Source organism: Brachycentrus maculatus, unplaced genomic scaffold (genome assembly GCF_059751285.1).
Source record: "Brachycentrus maculatus isolate JH-2025_06_01 unplaced genomic scaffold, ASM5975128v1 h1tg000229l, whole genome shotgun sequence".
NCBI classification, from domain to species: Eukaryota; Metazoa; Arthropoda; class Insecta; order Trichoptera; family Brachycentridae; genus Brachycentrus; species Brachycentrus maculatus.
The window spans coordinates 351,926-367,705 of NW_028280980.1; the positions used below are offsets into that span (position 1 = coordinate 351,926).

The 15,780-nt window shown below is 30.3% G+C and overlaps 1 protein-coding gene across 7 annotated transcripts in view; it reads right to left on the reverse strand.

The window, feature by feature from the left end:
- Positions 1-15,780, reverse strand: part of LOC148306712 (uncharacterized) — a 58,590-nt gene that overhangs the window by 22,771 nt on the left and 20,039 nt on the right. For 3 of the 7 annotated variants that reach the window (XM_088264535.1, XM_088264531.1, XM_088264530.1), the window contains one exon: positions 10,415-10,557. In XM_088264535.1, coding sequence (XP_088120661.1) covers positions 10,415-10,534 — 120 coding nt within the window. In that variant the 5' untranslated portion in view covers positions 10,535-10,557. Of the gene's footprint in view, positions 1-10,414; positions 10,558-10,854; positions 10,900-11,013; positions 11,132-15,780 lie in introns of those variants that run through there. The other 4 variants (XM_088264536.1, XM_088264533.1, XM_088264534.1 and 1 more) reach the window with 2 other exon arrangements.

The window sequence follows — 15,780 nt, forward strand, 5'->3', positions numbered from 1 at the left end:
CGTTTTAGAGGTTATTCATTCAAATATTTTTTGTAGTATCCAGTATGTCAATTACGTAAAACATTAAATACAATTTGAGCATTATTTTCAGATCAGTGTTCTAAGCTTACATGTCACATTATTATCTTAACCTACTTACAAATCTTGTTCACCTTGTTATTAGGAAACTGTTAAGCGACTTTTATCTCAAATACACTCTTACAATCTCCATTTTATAGGCTAACCATCACTATAAAAATATTGAAATCAAATGATACGAGTGAATTAATTTGACAACCTACAAGCATTTGATAATGAGAGATTTTACTTAAAATATCAAAATTTGAAATGTTACCAAAATATGCCGAAGGCTGATTAAAACAAAACAGTCAACATATTTCATCAGTGATTTAAAACACTATATAAGCAAGTATTATTTAGCCAAAAAAGCGATAAGATGTTCAAATTTATTATACATACGAAGATGTCTTCACCTACTCCTAACAAATAGAATAATTGTCCATAGACGATCATGGAACCTTGGGTCTAATGTATAAGGCAACTAGCCGTAACTCAAGTTGCGGCTGTTTGGCATAACACGGCTCAAAGCATTATTACTGGCCTCTATCATATAAAATCATACATTTTGCTCTATCTCTTTACTTTACTGAGAAATTCATTATCCAAATAGCCGCAAAACTGTATTTGGTAGATGTTTTGGAAAAAAGCATCATTTTCAAATTCGTTTATCTCAATACTACTGTTTTTAAATTGCGGCTATTTCTCTTTGCACATTAGTGGTACCTAGTGCAAACGAAACTGGACAAATGAGACTACAGAATCACAGCAAGATGGATACAGTCTCCGATGTATGTATTGTAGATGAGATCATTAAGACTCCTTTAACTTGCATTCTTTGATTTTATCAATTTCTTTATCACATCTTATTAGTTCGAAATAGGTGTTTGTACAATTCATACGCAGAATCGAGCACATATAATCTGATGTAATATTTATTGCGTTTTCATTTATTTTAATTACCTACAGTAATACTTACCTAATACGATTGATAACAATGCGTAATATATGTAAATGTAGATATAATACGGTTAATTCTTATAAATTTTATGTAAATAATTACCTCACAATTAGAGCGTACATTGTTGTAATAAAGAATATTTTAAGCGTTTTTATTTATTGTGCTAAACAAATTCAAACAAACAAAACTTATAAACCATTACGGCGCTTCCCCGCAAGGTTAGGTAGAGAGAATAGAATGCCACACGTCTCTATCTTTGCGAATATTTTTCGTATCTTCTACATTCATGCATCTTCTCATACATACCCGCCGATTATTCCTGCCGACTCCTGGCCACTCGTAAGTATTTGGTAATCTTAATCATGCTATATGGTGTCTTATTTAAAAATATCACAAGACAAATAAATTAAGTATGTGACAAATCTTCATTATGTAAGAGTTTGAATATATCGTATTGTATATATCGCTCACTCCTTTCAAGAACGTCATAAATCAAAAAACTTGATTTTTCAGGAGAACGTTTTTAAAGTTTAAAAATATAATACAGTGTATTAAAAATAAATATCAAGCCACTTATTGAACTTTTTACTTTGCAACAGATCTTTTTAGGTAAAACCTGAATGTTTTTTCTCCATTTGAAAAATATTTTGTATATTTAAAAAAATAATTAAACAATACCTTTTATTCAAAATGTAAAAACAACACTTTCTGCCCTGTAGCGGGTAAATATTAAGTAAAAAATATGCCTCTTTTGCTGGGATATAGTGCATTTTCTGGGCATTCCGAAAACACGCACAACTGAAAATTGACGATTTTTTTATTTATGACGTTCTTAAAAGGAGTGAGCGATATTATTTTCTATTGTTTGTTTCTAGAGATTAACCTCATTCGTTTCTTATTTCACTTTATGCCTTCACTTTAATTTTTTTTTAAATATACAAATTGAATTTGCTTAAAACCCTTTGGGAAAATTTTCTCGGGCAACTAATATTTTTTATATATTAAATTTTTATTTGTGTATAAATTTTGTGGTACGATAAATATAAAACATTTTCATGTTATTCATATTAAATTAAGAGAGAGTGATCTGCTACGTATATATGAAAGGAATTATCTATTGACCTCGACTTTTTCACCTTGTTACTTAACCTTATTTTGTTGCCATAATATTACTTTCCATTAATCTTGGTTATTAAATCCCTACAGCATTAATTAAAAAAAAAACTTTTCTCGAATAGTTAATGTTTTTTTTATTTAAAATATGCATAATTTTTCCGTAGTTTTAACTTAAGTTTAAAAATAAATTGATAAATATTTACGCCCCAACCAGAAACACGAGAAACCGTTTTATATATTTTTTGTAATAACAGCCGGACAATGTCTTGATTCAATACTCCTATACACTGAATGCAAAACCTTGGCAATGATTTATATCGATATCTGAAATCACTTTTTTTATTTTTTAAACCCTTATCCGCACCCAATGGTGCATAGGGCACTGCGTCATATAAACGCAGTGTTATCTTGATCGTTTACACATGAAGGAAAGGTGATCAGCCCTCCGCTTTAGGTACCAGTCCAGGGTAATATTGTATAAATATTACAGTGAAAAAATCACTTATAATTATTTTACCCCCCTTGGGAATCGAACCCGGGACCTCCAGAACGGTAGCCGAGCGTGCTGACCATTACGCTACGGAGGTGGACAGAATATCACTTACTAACTGTAAAGCAGTAGTAATCACAATATTTCAGGCTAATGCATAATTCGTTGTTTTTTTTTAATGTTCATCCTTGTTTAGATACTTTTGGAACCAATACTATACTTTAAAAGAGAAAACATATTATTTTATCATAAAACATGCAAAATGTTATATATTTCATACAATTTGGCTACGGTCGTTAATAAACGAAAAATTAAAAAAAAACGATTAAAAATTCCCATATTATTTTTTGACATCTCATCAAAGATGAAGAAGAATATGGAAGTCTGGGCATTTACGGGGCTGACGACCGTCATAGGCTGGTTTAAGTGATCCCTTTACACACGTGTAACATTCACCAATTCTACCCATTATTGATAACCACACTACTCAAATTCTTGGAAGTTCTATATATATGAACCAATTTAGAAACCTTATTCTTGAATCACTAGAACTTCACTAGAGACATCACTAGAATTTGAGTAGTGTGGTTGTCAATAATGGGTAGAATTGGTGAATGTTACACGTGTGTAAAGTGATCACTTAAACCAGCCTATGACGGTCGTCAGCCGCGTAAATGCCCAGACTTCCATATTCTTCTTCATCTTTGATGAGATGTCAAAAAATAATATGAAAATAACTCCTATAATTGGAGATAATCCAGATTTTGTGAACAAGTATTTGGACACACTCAAAATGTTTTAAAAATTCCCATAAAAAGTCAACATTGTGGTTTGGTACGTTTTGATAGTCAAGAAGCTTTTGATTACGGTGTCTTTATTACAATATGTTCAAGATATATTTATGTCAATTAATGGGGATTGATTTGCCCAATGCTAACTGCTCACACGTTGAGTCAACTTTCACTAGATGAAACAAGATTTTCCATATTCAGAATGGTTTAACATTATTGTATGTGTCAGAGGACAACACTGTGTAACTGCCAATACGCGCTACATACAGTTATGTCACCGTAACGTAAGAACGTAGTATTTTAATCGGATACCTTCTTGCATTAAAAAATATGTAAATAATATAAAAATACTTGTATTGAAAACATGATTAAATGAAACATATAATTTTTTTTGACTTCTCATCAAAGATGAAGAAGAATATGGAAGTCTGGACGTTTACGGGGCTGACGACCGTCATAGGCTGGTTTAAGTGATCACTTTACACACGTGTAACATTCACCAATTCTACCCATTATTGACAACCACACTACTCAAATTCTTGGAAGTTCTATATAAGTTAAGCCCCGTAAATGCCCAGACTTCCATTTTCTTCTTCATCTTTGATGAGATGTCAAAAAATAATATGAAAATAACTCCCGTAATTGGAGATAATCCAGATTTTGTGAACAAGTATATGGACACACTCAAAATGCATTTTTATACAAAGCTTTTTTTTTTTGGCAGTTTCCCGATGAAAGAATATGCTGCCAATATTAATTCTTATTTCTATTTACAAATACAATAAAAAATGTAGTAAATGTAAAAAATTCAAAAATCATGTCTTAAATGCGTTTAGCATTATCATTTTAAAGATCATTACCGCAATTTTAAAATCAGAAAGACATATAATGTAAAGCATACATTTATTTTTCATATAAAATTAGTATTTTTATTTGAGTAAAATATATTGAAGATACATTTTTATTAAGTAATTAAAAGAATTCAATATAAATGTTAATACTTTATAGGTGACATCTATTGTTGAGAAATGTGAATTGTATCACTTAAAGCATGTATAGAATATTTCAAAATATTATTAATATCCTTGTCAATCATTCATGGAATAGTCAATATTACACAGCGTATAAGATTATCTCTTTTTTTCTAAGATTTCTATTTTTTCATCACAAAAAAACTATTTCATCTATCTTGGGATGTAAAAACATAAATTTTGATTTAAATAACTCCTGCGTAGAGCGAATCCTTCATTATGGATAAAGATTAAGACACACTCAAAATTTGGGTATGTAATGAAATAAAAAAAAATAGACATAGGTGATGTGGCGTATAATTCTCTCTGCCTACCCTCGTGATGAATCAGCGTTGCGCGTTGGTTAGTTAGTTGTTTTTTAATATAATTTCTATGAACATTTTTCCTCCCTAATATTTGCTTAAAATCGCACAATAACTATTATATTATATTATGAGTTATCAATATTGCATTATTATTATATAATAATAATTAATTTCAATAACGATCATTTAAAACTGCAAAATGCATAACGATGCATCGCATAAAATTGTTCAAAGTCAGCCGAAATGCGCATTGTGCAAGTTTTATTCAACAATTATCAACAATTACAAACCAAAGACGGTTCGCATGGTTAAGTCATTATTGTTGAATGTGTAGTAATTAAATTTTAGCTTATCATTAACCTTTAGAAAAATTATTGTTAGTTAAATCAAAGTGTCCAACTTCGGTTGGCTCTGATGCAATCGGCAAGGTCACTTGACAACTCGAAAGACGTGGTGTAACAGATCTTCAAATGACATACATACTTTGCATAATACTGTTATTTGCCTTGCACAAAATACCTGATTTGAAGTTGCATATTGTTTGTTTAACTCGATTTTATAATAAAAATATTCGTGAACTTATTTTAGCAACATTTTGAGTGTATTACAAGAATTTCTGCTCAATAAAAAAAGCTTTTTTGTCTCACCAATAGATGTCACTATTGAAAATTCTAGTGATTCTTGTACAATGTTTCAAAATTGGATTTTATAAATAGAACTTCCAAGAATTTGAGTTTTATGGTTGTCAATCATAGATAGATAATATAATACTTACGAGTATTTCAAAGTTAACATTCATTCATTAAAATCCTTATCCGCACCCCAATGGTGCATAGGAAACAGCGTCATATAAACGCAGTGTTATCTTGATCATTAACACATGAAGGAAAGGTGATCAGTCCACCGCTTCCAGTACCAGTCCAAGGTAATATTGAATAAATATAGAGTGAAAAAATCACTTATATTTATTTGACTCCCCTGGGAATCGAACCCAGGACCTCTAGTAGGGTAGCCGAGCGTGCTGATCATTACACTACGGAGGCGGACAAAGTTAACATTACTGAAAAACAACCTTAAATAAGATTTATTGATTATTCAATACATAATATAACGATCGATTTGTTATTTAAACTATTGACAGTTTAAATTGGTCGTTTTAAATAAAAGTCGAAAGTTTTTTTTTCTAGTACGAGTACTTAACGGCTTTGACATTTATGTGACTTTATGTCAGTAGTTTATATTACCTTGTTTAGTTGATATTTAGTACACGTATTAAGATAATGACGTCTACAGTAATTCAGAATTCGAATCAAGACTTAATACTACATTTATATTTATGTCACGCGTTTTATTATGAAAACTATGCATTGGATGTTTTATAAATTTGTTTGATTAAATGTCAATACCGTCTGGGATCATTTGCGTTATTTTAAAGGCCAATCGTGGTGCAGTCAATTTTGAAATGCATAATTTTGTAAAGTATAAAAAAGTGAACTAAGAATAAAAATGAATCTATTATTTCTAATTTTTTACGCTTATAATTCGAGAAAAATTAGGTTTAGTATTTTTATGATTTTCATAAACTGATAAATTATTTATTTTATCATTTTCAGAGGTCAGTGATCACTTCAAATACGTATAACATTCACCATTCTACCCATAATTGACAACCACACTAGGTACTCAATTTTTTAACTCATATATGTTTCATAAATCTCATGTCGTTTCATGTTTGAGTTTCCGGTAGCATCTATGATTGATTCATGAAAGTTTTTTTTTAGCCAACACCATTTTATTAAGACGTATGTAATATCCTAACCGTATTATTTAACATGAAGGAAGACGCCTGACAACATTATTTTTAATTTAGTTATACTTAGTAAACACCACTATTTGATAAAATCTATGTTGACAGATATTTTGGTGATTTTCGGATACTTTTTATACACCGTATATGATCGAAACACGTGTTAAAATAGATTTCAAGGAATAAATTTGGGGCATCAAGTTAGCTAAAACAGGATGAAAGTAGACTAAATTCAATCAAAATGTGTTCTCTCAGACAAATATGTGGCAAAACGTTGTGTAATTTATGTTGGAATATTAAGAAAGAATGCAAAGCTGAGATAAATATTATTGATAAAATTAATGCAAATGTATTGAGACGGTTTGGGCATCTGAATTGAATGAGTAAAAAAAAGAACAGTAAAACACATTTGCGAGGTAAATGTAGCTTATAATATAAGCAGAGGAAGTCCAAAGAGAACTTGACATGATCAAGTATTTCAAATATTTGAGCTTACAAAAAAATGATGTTGAATTTTTATGTAGCTTATAATTTGGCGGGATATTTTATTTATGTGAAACATACTTCAGATAGTAAAATAATTTTTTTCTTAAAAATGACATTTTTAGATTCGGTAACGTTGTAATCAAATAATGTGAATAATTTACAGTGAGGTGGTTCTATTGAAAATCAACACAAGTATGCAAATTCCGAGAAGCATCAGTAGATGGTTTCACTGAAGGCCATCACTGTTGAGGCATAAACATACCAAAATCCGTGACCAACGTTTAAATATACACACAACCGAAAATTTAAAATTCATTGACCACAGTGTTCTTATCACATTTTTTTGATCAATGGTTGTCAATCTTGAACTATCCCTATAAAATATAAAAACAAACTAACTAACATACTGAACGTCACATAGCTTCCCCGCAGGGTTGGGCAGAGAGAATAGAACGTAACACCAATCTGTCTTTACTTTAATCTTCACTTTTCCACATATATGCATCTCTGTTCTCTGTATACATACACGTTGATCATTTATTTATACTCCTGACCTGATCACTTTCAAGTATTTGAAATACTTAATCATGCCAAGTTTTCCTCGGTCTTCTTCTGTTTTGCCAACCACATTCGTCTCTAAAAATTTTACTGTTATTTTTACTCGTTCGATTAACATGCCCAAACCATCTCAACACACTTCTTAATTTCATAAATAATATTTTTCTCAGCCTTGAATTCTTTCCTTATATCATCATTCTTACATCTATTATATATCTTTTTCCAATAAATTCGTCTGAGAGATTGTATTCAGTCTACTTTCATACTTTTTTCGCCCACTCCATGCTTCACATGTATACAAATATTTACGCAGATATAAGACTGCGATTCCCGAGGTAAGCAATTGAAGTACATGTATACGAGTGTATTAGGGGGAGATTAAGAGTTGAATGTTCTTTAAAGAGATCAAATCAAAATTTCCTAGCCACCATTTTATCTTTGGTCGTTAGTCGTTGTCGTCACAACATTTTTTTTCTCATAATGGCAAGATTTGAAGGAGAATTTTGAAAAAGCAACTACAGAGAACAACGTGAAAGACATCATCTCCGCAAAAAGTTAGCAACTGATAATGCAACATACATATGAAGCACAAAAAGGTTGGAAACCTCTTGTATATGGTTTCGTATTTAAATCGGTTACCGACTTCTTGAATAATTCATTTGTACTTGTACGATACGTGCATCATAAATTTTGTGTACAAATGACATCGACGAGCGGGATGAAACAAACCCAATTTTTAAAGCACCAAATTATGTTAAGTCAGTGTCGTTAAAGCAAAATGTATTTAAGTATATAAAATAATTTTACTAGCAAGATATTTAAATATATCATTTTGTATATTACAGGTAGATTTTTTTTGTATATTTTGTTAAGCTACCTAAAATACATATATAACTGATACAATAAATTATATTCTTAATTTATTGTATACGGCATATGTGTCGGTTTGTGGTCCTGTGGTTAGTGTCGCAGACTCTTGAGTCAGAGTTGCTCAGTTTGAACCCACTCTACCACAATTTGAAACCTATTTTCAATAATGAGCTACTTAGGCTCACAGAAATAGTATGAAATAAAGTATTTTTGTAAATGTTAAATCACAAATACTTCTCTCTTTTCAATTTATTTAATGTTTTTATTCTCATTTTACCAAAGTGTACGTTTATCTTATAATACCGATATGTTATGTCATCTTTATATATTTTTATCGATTTAAGGTAATAAAAGGTTGATAAATAAAAAAATTACAGAAAATACGTTTGATTTTTTTTTATCAGGTTGATATATATTATCAAAAGTTTTGCGGTAATAATTATGAATTTAATTGCATTATATTTCAATATTTCTGTCAGGTCGCTTGCAATTGATATATAAATATTACTAACTCGATCATTGTTCATATACGTTTAGTGAAGAAACTGCGTTTGACAACATTGCGAAATAAAAAAATCTTTAAATTTCAATTGCATTACTTAACACGTTTACAAAATACCGAATCGACGAAAGTTAAAAATATTTTGAAGAAATTTTTTGGAAAAACATAACAATTTTTTTTAAGTACCAAGAAATAAAAGTCTGTTTACGTTTATCTCCTTTGATTTTCCTAAAGAATAAACCATTTCAAATTCTTAGTAAATATAATTAAAATGTAACTTTGTTTTAAAATCACTATAAATAGTGATTTTAAAACAAAGTTACATTTTAACTATAAAATGGGAAATCACAAAGTTAGTTAGTGCTTCAAATTTAAATTATATTGCAAATAAATAATATTTATATTCATTTATAGTTATAACACGAATCTTCAGATGGGTTTAAATAAACGTATGTAATTTTTTTTCTTTTTAGAGAAAAGATCTTATTTTAAAGACGACAAAACAATATGTGAATACTTTATTTGGGTATACATGACCAATGATAGAGTTTTTTAATACTATAGCTTTCTGATAGTACCTACCTCTGTAATAGTAGTCGAAATGTAAAAAACAAACGTTAACAACACATGACATAATGTCCCAGAAAAATGATGTTATCAAAACGATAGTAATTATATTATTCTTTCAAATTTTAATATTGGCTCTGGAAGTACATGTATATACTCCTGCATATGTTACATTCATTTTTTAGCGATACTGCTAAAGGTTATTAATTCAAAACTGAGACCCTTACGTTCATTCAATTTTTAATATTATTTTAGAATTTGATCTACTTACATTTGATTTTTATTAGGGTTTTATCAAAAATTATTATTTATTTAGAACGATTATTTTTTATTCGTAATTAAATATGAATTGTTATTTAGCTAAATTTAATTCAATTATTTTTTGTGAATATCTTTTAATCGTAATTTACACCCCCACTCTCTTCGAAAACCACTCATTTATAATATACTATCCCTTCTTCTTTGCTTTAGCATTATAAAAAAGAAGGGATAAATTTCTCATCCATCAAAACTATTCTGATAATTAAAACAAAGTAAATAAAAATGCCTGGTTAATGATAATGGGGCAATAAAATTTTCGAAATCCGCATTTTTTAACCACAATTTACATTAAAATTTTGTAACACACTCGATGTGATGAAACGTAAGACATATGCTTAAGTCCGTTAAACTTGCGCAATCTTGTATTTGTAGAATATTTATAGATGTATTAAAAGAAAAGGTTGGCCATCAGAGTGTCGATTAAGAAGAGACATCGTTTGATACAGTATGGGTACCTATCATTCAATTGGAAACAGATTCAGCTAAAAAACACAGTTGTATGGAATGCTAGTTGTCTTATTGTTGAAAGTAAAAGTGTGATTTGTAACTTACGGAGAGAGGTGAGAGGTTTTCGTTTTCTTGAAGTTCAGCTTGCCTCCTGGCACGGGGAAGGGCAGACGTACTGATAGCGAGGAGCGCTAACAGCGCTAACGATACATGGAACCACCTCATTTTAGGACCCGCTTTAATTTATTCTGAAATAAAATCAAACAATTAGTGAATTTCACTTTCATATCAAACTAGTATGTTAATTTGTTACATAAGAATGTCTTGAATGGCCGATTTATACCGCGATATAAAGAACTCGCAAATCAACTTAAATGAGAAATATCACTTCAAATGTACACCACATTTTAAAAACACATTTATGTTTAAAAAATCATCATGATTCTAAAGCAAAAGTGTGCACGTGGTAATTACATCTATATTATTTCTTAATTCATGGTAGTTTTCCGTATATTGTTACCAAATGCAAACAAATCGTAACGTACGTGACTGTCAAACAATAATTAACACTAAAGATGTGTCCGTTCCGGTGGTCGGTGAACGAATGAGCAGCCTAGGTTGGCGCGAGAAGAAGGAGGCATCCGGAGCGCATAAAAGCGAGGAGGTGGTTGAAGCGAAAATGATGCGAATAATGAAGCATGTACCTGACCAAAGTAAGGCGGGACGGTGAATGGCTGGGGCTAGCGAAGTACACTGATATTTCTACCCGGCGCCGTATGTGGGTCGCCCAGGCGGCTCGTAGCCTTGAATCTTGTACTCGGGTTGAAGATCGATCGGTAAATTAGCGGAATAAAATCCAGTAAACTGGAGACGCCCTGTAAAAAGGTCTGGCTTTTCAAAAACAAGAATTTCCCACTTTGAATAAACGTTTATACTTTTTTGCATATTTCCTGATTGAGGTATCTCAAGCTTTCGACAAGGCTTTTCCTCATACAGAATCGCTAACCGCTACAATGCTCGTATACCTCCTCGACTTTGCTGCGATCCTGATACTCCTAGGAGCACGATTTATCCTATTTCAACCAACAGAAAAGCTTTCAGGGCTATTTTTCAGATTACCGGTTTATCAGGATTGTAAGGACTCGAATGGCAGACACTGGGCGTAAACTCTTACAGCGAGAACTCGATACCCTATTTGCTTTGTGTACGGCTATATTGAGTATTGCTAATCGCTTTTCTGAATCTCCACTTTTTCGAGTATTTTAAACATAATATTTACGTAAATCTTGCAGTAAATTTTTTATTTCAACATTATTTTATGTAAATAAGTTTAATAACTAACATATAATATTTATATTTAAGTTCTCTATTTACAAAAAATAAACTTATTAAAAATTCTCGTATAAGATATTAATTTGTAAAAAAAATATATAAATACTGTTAAGTTAATAAACGTGTTTTTTTTTTAATATTCTCTATACAAACACCCGTACAATATTGAATAAAAAATCAAAATTTAATACAAAAATGGAAAAAATGTATCCCAAAAGTATTAGTTTCCCTCGTTCAAAATAGTGAGTGGCTTCCACAAGCTTAAACGATTACGGTGTGCAACTCCGAGTGTCCTCACTAATTCTTATTTTACTACCTTTTTTGACAACATTTCTTCTTTTCTCCCATACGAGTAATGTCTTTTACCCTTATCTCTTTCATTTACGTCATATGTATCTCATAAAATGAATTATTCTTCTAGGTCCAAAAATCTGGAGACTGATCACCTTGATCAACTAATATCCAAAACCATTTAAAGCATTATTTTTTTTTAAATGAAATATTTGTGTTTTTTTATTTACACAAATATTTCAATTTCATATTATTTCTGTGAGCATCAGCAGCTCATTATTAGAAATTGGTATCAAATTGTGGTATAATGGGTTCGAACCGAGAAACTCTGACTTAAGAGTCCGCGACACTAACCACGGGACCACAACCCAACACATTTTTTTTTTGGTTTTCTCCATCTCTCTCCTCTTATACTTGATCTTACTTCTTATGCCTTCTTTGTTTTCATAAATTTTCGATTTCATTATTTTAAAATGTGATTATTTGTTCATTCATACTGCAATCAAGTTCAATTTATGTTTTTTTTTTCAATTTATTAAAAACTTATGTACAAGCACTATCTGCCCTCTAATTTCAAACAATTATAAAGGGTTCCACCTGTGACAAAACTTTAACCAGTATTACTAGTCTGTTTTTGGTTAGTTAAAAATATTACTTCTTAAGCAATTAATCCACAAATATACAAACATAATGCAGAAGAAGTTAAATAAATTAATTTTTTGAGTTTTTTTTAAACATCATACATTAAAATTTAGAACCCCATAATTATTGCTAGTGCCTATAAAGTTACATTGTATTCTCCATATAACAAATCATATGGTTAGATATTGAGAAATTATATGCGAAATATGGCTTTTAAAAGTTATATCCGAACATGGTAAGATGACGGCAATTACAATGAAAGCCAATAAAAAAAAAAATATTTTCAATGTGGATTTTTTATAACTGCTTAAATAATAAATCTCTTTCGCCAATGGAATTACATAATTTCTTTTATTAATATTTTTAATGAAATCCAAAAAGCGCATAAAATATTAATTCACATTGTCAAAGATTTGCAACACTGATGCAATATAATTTATTGATATTCGATGAATGGGTTCCTCCTTTAATGAATAGCAATAATTCTTTAAGAATTTCTTTAAAAAATATATACTTTCAGCACCAAACACGCTTTTTTATATAATTTTTTGGTCAAACTTTTGTGAAATTTAAAAGTTCGCGTCACAAATATCACCTCAAAGTTAAAAATAGACAAATTGTTTACAATAAAATTTTAAGAAGAGAGTCGTTGGAAGTCACAGAATATTTTTTTAAATTTATTCTTCTTCCTAACCTTTTTTCTTATTAAATGGTGTATAGGGTACTGCCTTCCTTCGAATTCCATTCAAATAAATATAACCGTGAAAAAATACTTTTATTTATTTTGACCCCCCTAAGAATCTAACCCGGAACCTCCAGCATGGTCACCAAAAATGCTAACTGTAAGAAATATGGGTACGTTGGTGACACATTGATAACAACAACATAGTCGCAGTGGCGTAGATACTCGTAGAGGCATTCTATATCTTGAAGAATCTACGCGAGTGAAAAAAAAAGAATTAGTCTATTTTATCAAATAACTTGCAAATCAGTAAAAAAAAGTGACAAAAACAATCACCCTTAAAATTTACAATAAATACACCTTACGATATAATGTAAAAAAATTCTACTTAATTTCACAAATCGTGTTTTTTAATACACAGGAAAGAGCGTATTTAAATGCATCCCTCTTAAAAGGAATTGCGCCAATTATGGCGCACTTAGATTTGCGATTACGTCATATAAATTAACAGTATTTTATTGTGACCCGAAGATGGGATGTCTGAATTTTCATCGATACTCTAAGTATGCCAATGGTGAAAGAGACTCTCACATATACCTAATCATATTGATTGAAGTAATATATGAATAAGAACATATACATATATTTATCACAATATTATAACCCAGCTTGCTCAATACGATCCGTATTTCCACGTGCTTTTGTAAGGCAAGACTTTTTTTTTTACTTTAAAACTCTAGAACTCAGGTTCCTAAAATGAGCCCACTAACTCTCAGGGGGCCCTGACTCTGAGGGAGTAGGAAAGACCTGGAAAGCAAACAGAGAGGGCTAAAATTTATAATCTAATAGAATTTTAACAATATGTTATTATACGTACAAACGTATCTAATTAGTTAAATCAGCTTAAAAATAAATATCATCTGTGATTTTGTGGATGTTTCAAATCACGAATTCACATCAGGTTCATACATCAGGTTCGTCTTTCTCATTAGGATTATTTAATAAATTACGTATTCATTACTCAATAATTTAAACCTCCGCGTATCTTATTTACAACACTATATACTTAAAATTATAAAAAAATAAGTTGACTATATTTTTTTGTTTAATTTAATTTTCAAAAGATAAATTTCCAGGGGGGGGAGTCTTTGTGTAATTTTGTGTCTGAAAGGCCATGGGTCAAATGGGTTGGAGAACCTATGGTCTAGGGTGTAAGACTCATTTATGTTTTGATTTTTAATCTTTGATTTCTGTTTCTAAATTCAGTCACATACTCCACTACTTCAAGAGCTGCACAGGTTATTTTACATATCGCAAATGACTTCTGTCTACTTATGTATAAATAATATGTACTTGGTTTAATATGTATATGGCTTCGGAGTACCTAAAAATGTCGTGCATTTCAGACGATGGTCGTCTCACGTTTCGATCAACTATAACAACAGCCATGGGGAAAATAATCATACTTTTTAAATATTAACGGTAATTTTATAAATACAATAATTTTACATAATTTAAATATTTTGTCCATATTATATTTGCATTAATTTCTATGATAGAACCAAAAACCTTTCATAGGGAGAAACTAAATTAACTATTTATCAAACGCTTAACGTTGATGTTAATTATGAATCTTAAAAATTATAAAATTCAAAACATTTTTACAAAATCTTTGTAATTGATATCAGAATTTGACCCCATATCAGGTGCATTCACATAGCAACAAGCATTCAGCATGCGCCGTGAGTGCATTCTATTACCAATTTGTATTACGAATTGCATAAAAGTGCATTTGACACGCATTCAGTATCTTTTTAAATGTTCGTTTGATAGCACGAACGGTGAGTCGTTTGCCTTGTATGTGCGTGGGTATAAAATAATTAGATAATTAATTGAATTTAATATTTAAATTATTAAATTACCATAAATTTATGATATATCTTCATCATCTTTTTCGTTCCCACACGTTTTTTCAAGTTATTTAAAGTCTTAAAATATTTATGCTTGAAAGTATTTGATTTAATTATATTAATTTTATAACAGCCAAACAAAAATTAACATTTAATTATTTTATAAAGATATTCTTAGAGTTTAATCAAAAGAGATAATGTCTTTTTTTTCTTCTTCTTGGTGTAGGGCTTGTGGCCTGTTTTTAAGAGGGATTAGCCTCTTGGGATGGTGATGCAATTCCTCAAAATATTATCGCATTTGATCATCATTCATTAAACACATCGTTTTTAAAATACGTACTAATAAAATGTTATTTTAGCTTCAATATAACAATTAAAGTAATTTATATTGTGTTTTTTATTTTATTTTTCGAGCGACTTCGTTTGCGAGCAAGTGTGTCACAGTTACATATATAGAGAATATGGATTGGTGTTTCGTTATCCTCCATACAAAATCTGCAAACTGGGGAGTCATGAAGTCCAATTTTAACATGAGTTTCCTCAGTCTGTAATGTTCTGTCAAGGTCCTGGTTTGGATCCTTATTTGTTTCTTGTTAAGCTTTAGAGCTTCTGTA